General features: G+C 29.3%; 1 protein-coding gene across 1 annotated transcript; it reads right to left on the bottom strand.

The window, feature by feature from the left end:
* Nucleotides 1-1,372: 1,372 nt before the first annotated feature.
* Nucleotides 1,373-2,851, bottom strand: LOAG_08978 (hypothetical protein; the record flags this gene model as incomplete). Its single annotated transcript, XM_003144508.1, has 6 exons — nt 1,373-1,455; nt 1,505-1,597; nt 2,011-2,114; nt 2,284-2,363; nt 2,760-2,792; nt 2,822-2,851. The coding sequence occupies 6 exons, from the start codon at nt 2,849-2,851 to the stop codon at nt 1,373-1,375; spliced, it is 423 nt and encodes a 140-aa protein (XP_003144556.1).
* Nucleotides 2,852-3,469: the final 618 nt, after the last annotated feature.

The following is a 3,469-nucleotide window of genomic DNA, read 5'->3' as shown; positions in this document are numbered from 1 at the left end:
GTTCTGCTAATAACGAAAAAAAAATTTTATAAATGCTGAATGATGATACCTTCATAACATCCGATAGATAAGCTCTGTGTTCTTAAAACTATTTAATAGAATGGATGTTCAGGATTCAATTTAGTGGTAATAGAAGAAAAAATGTAAATTTCAAAATTTCATACTCATCAATCATAAAATGATAAAGCATATATGCCGTTTTGAAAAAAAAAAAGATCCATTTCATTTATACACATACATGAGGCGAGAGATGGAAAGCTCTTTAATGATTTGCATATTTCAAAAAAGAAGTGAAATAAACTCTTCATAGAAAGGGAAATTTCATTTTTTTTTCCATTTTCATATTCTGAAATGGCATTAATTTAAAAATTCGCAATGTTATTAATGAACATACAAAAAAATTTGAAAAATCAACTAACAGTACTAATAAGATCTATGGATAAGTAATATATTAAGGTAAAGTTTGTTTTTTAAATAAAAAAAGCTAACAACGGATCATTATTTATTTCAATATAATCCTATCTTTTCTTTAGTTTTATTATAGATTTAGAGCATTTTCTCGTGAATCAACTATCAGAAATACTTTAGCTCTACCACAATTTGCTGAAAAACTGTTCTGCTGAACATGGACGTTCTTCAAAAGATAGGCACCTTTTTGCACAAAACTCCTGCGATCTCTCTTTATCCTGAAGATTATCTCTTCCAAAACCATGCATCGGTTCCAAGAGATGAGAGATGTAATAAATGAGTAATACAAATTAGGATTTTAACATATGGTATACTACTGTACCACTTGCCAAAGACCATACTTCACAAAGAAGGAAGCAATATCAGTACCACTGAAATATAAAGAAATCTAAATCTTGCGAATAAGCATGACTCATTTACCAATCAAAGCTATAACACATTGCTAACTTTTGTAAAAATGAAACAGTTTGGAAATCCAAGCATTATTTATAAAAAATCATTTTGAGCAAATTGTTGCGAGATTGTTCAGTTTCCGCAAGAATCTCAATTATGGATTAAGCAAGATTTGCTAAAAGGAATGAAGTCTTTCCTCTTTTATACTCATAAGGCTTATAGCAGCGTTAATGTTTTAAAAGAGTCAAATTCGATTCTTCTACACTTCATATAGCCATTATTCTATGACTATCGCCCTTTTAATAATGGAAGAAAAAATTGTAAATCGAAAGATAAGCTGTATCAAGATTTACATAGCAGAATAAAGAACTGTCACTTTGACATCAGTAATCTCGTCATTAGCAGAAGCATGAATGAGATCCATCATTGTTCTTATATATCATTAAGGACCTAAAGCAGCTATTTCCATTTCCACTGAGATATTATGAATAAAGGAATACACCTGTATTCCTTAGTTTTCATTCACAACTTCTTGACGGAGACGGCTGTTTTTCTCTGTTGTCCTATCTGCATTTAATATTTTCTTCTGTAGTTCTAGAAATGACTAAAGTGAGTTTCATAATTGGTTAAGCAATAAAAAAACCTAAAACATCGTCATTAAACCAATGAAAAAACTTTCCAACATTCCTGCCTTTTATCCCTTCTCTTTCCAGTACATATGAAATGAAATCAATACCTCAAATTATATCAATACAGTAGAATTTTTAAGAAAGCCTTCGAGATTAGAAATAAAGAATCCTTACCTCTTTTTGGTACATTTATAATGCTAAAAGTTATTAATTGATGTTGTGCACCTCAAACGAGAAATGGCAGAGAATTTTCATCAAGTGATGATTCTTCCAACATAAATACAATAGCGTGTCCAATGCAACTGTACGATAATTAAGCTATTTGATCAACTGCTTCGGTAACCTAAAGTTTGTCATATATTTAAACCTTGTATCATATCATGAATTAAAACATAATCTCATATTCTTAATGATAAAGTTATTCGATAAATTAGTTATTCGATAAATCAATAAATACATTAGAAATATGACATATAAGAGATTAAAGCAAATAAAAAAATCAATCTTTAAAACAAAATACCTATTAACAAAAATCGATTCATCCATCTACTAAGCAACTTCTTGTGGTATCTGAACAAGACCAGCGGCTGTAATATTAGTACTCGTATTGGTATTTCATTCAAACTGGTATTCGTAAAAAAGTAAAAATTAATTATTTTTGATACTATGATTTATCTAAGGGTGCATATCCTGTAAATTTAGAAAGAAACAAATGTGGAAGGCTCTAGTTCATTTCTCATCTCTCTTGCCATTCATTACTTTCATACAATTTTGAACTATCTTGGTAAATCACTTTGATATGACAATCATCTCGTGAAAGTGCATGCAAAACATTTTTTTCGTATTAGTTGTCCTTTCTGAAATGTGTTCATCCTTAAAAGTAAGCAGTAAATTACTCAGTGTGATTTTATTAAAAAGTTGATCGTATTATTTATACTGAGGTACATAATTACTGATGATTAAGCAAATCACTTGCAAAAAGTAATGAAACAGCTGACAATTAAATGACGAAGTATGAATGGCATAAAATGGATGGATCAGAACGAGCTGTTTACTAATTCCAACTGCAATTTTAATTAATGTGCAAACTTTTTACGGATTAAATTCATTGATCGCATTGATGATAACATCGATAAGGGAAGGAAAGAAAGGATCAATGCAATTTCTTTTGTTAATGATTATTTCGCATAAGAAAAACTTAATTCTTTTTAACATTTTGTTGAAAAAATAAAATGAGAATTGAATTGATACGTTTACATTTAAACTGACCGTAATAATATCTCTCATCTGATCAAGGAAGACCTGCAATTAAAAAACTTATTAATTCTTACTTTCTTTTTTCTTTTCCTTTTTTGCCACATTGTAGAACGACTTTCTTCCGGGATAATTTTAATAATAATTTTTCATAAGCTGTGAAAATTGATGATAAAGAAGTTAAGAAGTGTCAGTTTACTTGGCTGAACAATATTCGATAATTTGGAAGCATCAAAATGTGGCTTTAAGGCATGTAAATCTATAATAAGCAAATCTTGTCACAACTGGGAATAATTGCGCTTCATCGGATGATAATGATTATCTTTATTAGTCAACTCTTCAATCATCTCTCTGGAATATTCAGAATAATATGAACTGAGAACAGTTTCTAAATGTCTGCTTGCCATCAAAATACAGTAAAAGGAAATTATTTTATTGAAGAACTAATAAAGAATAAAACATGCTGTTAGGGATAAAACACATAATAAACCATTTGATGATACAGTACGGGACGACGAAACGAATAAATATGGAATGTTTCAAAAAAAAAAGCAGCTAATTGCTTTTGTAATGAAATAAAGTGAAACGATTCAAAAAAGAAGCGTCTGATAAAAACACGAAAATCAAATTTCATCCATTTATTCACATATTCAAGAACGGAAAATTGAAGATGCATAAAATACAGTTGATCTAAATAAAAGATTTTTCGTCCGAGAAAAACTAGC

This window comes from Loa loa (genome assembly GCF_000183805.2).
Source record: "Loa loa unplaced genomic scaffold supercont3.245, whole genome shotgun sequence".
Lineage (NCBI taxonomy): Eukaryota > Metazoa > Nematoda > Chromadorea > Rhabditida > Onchocercidae > Loa > Loa loa.
The sequence above is the reverse complement of the archived record's forward strand: the minus strand, read 5'-3'. Positions and strand labels throughout refer to the sequence as shown.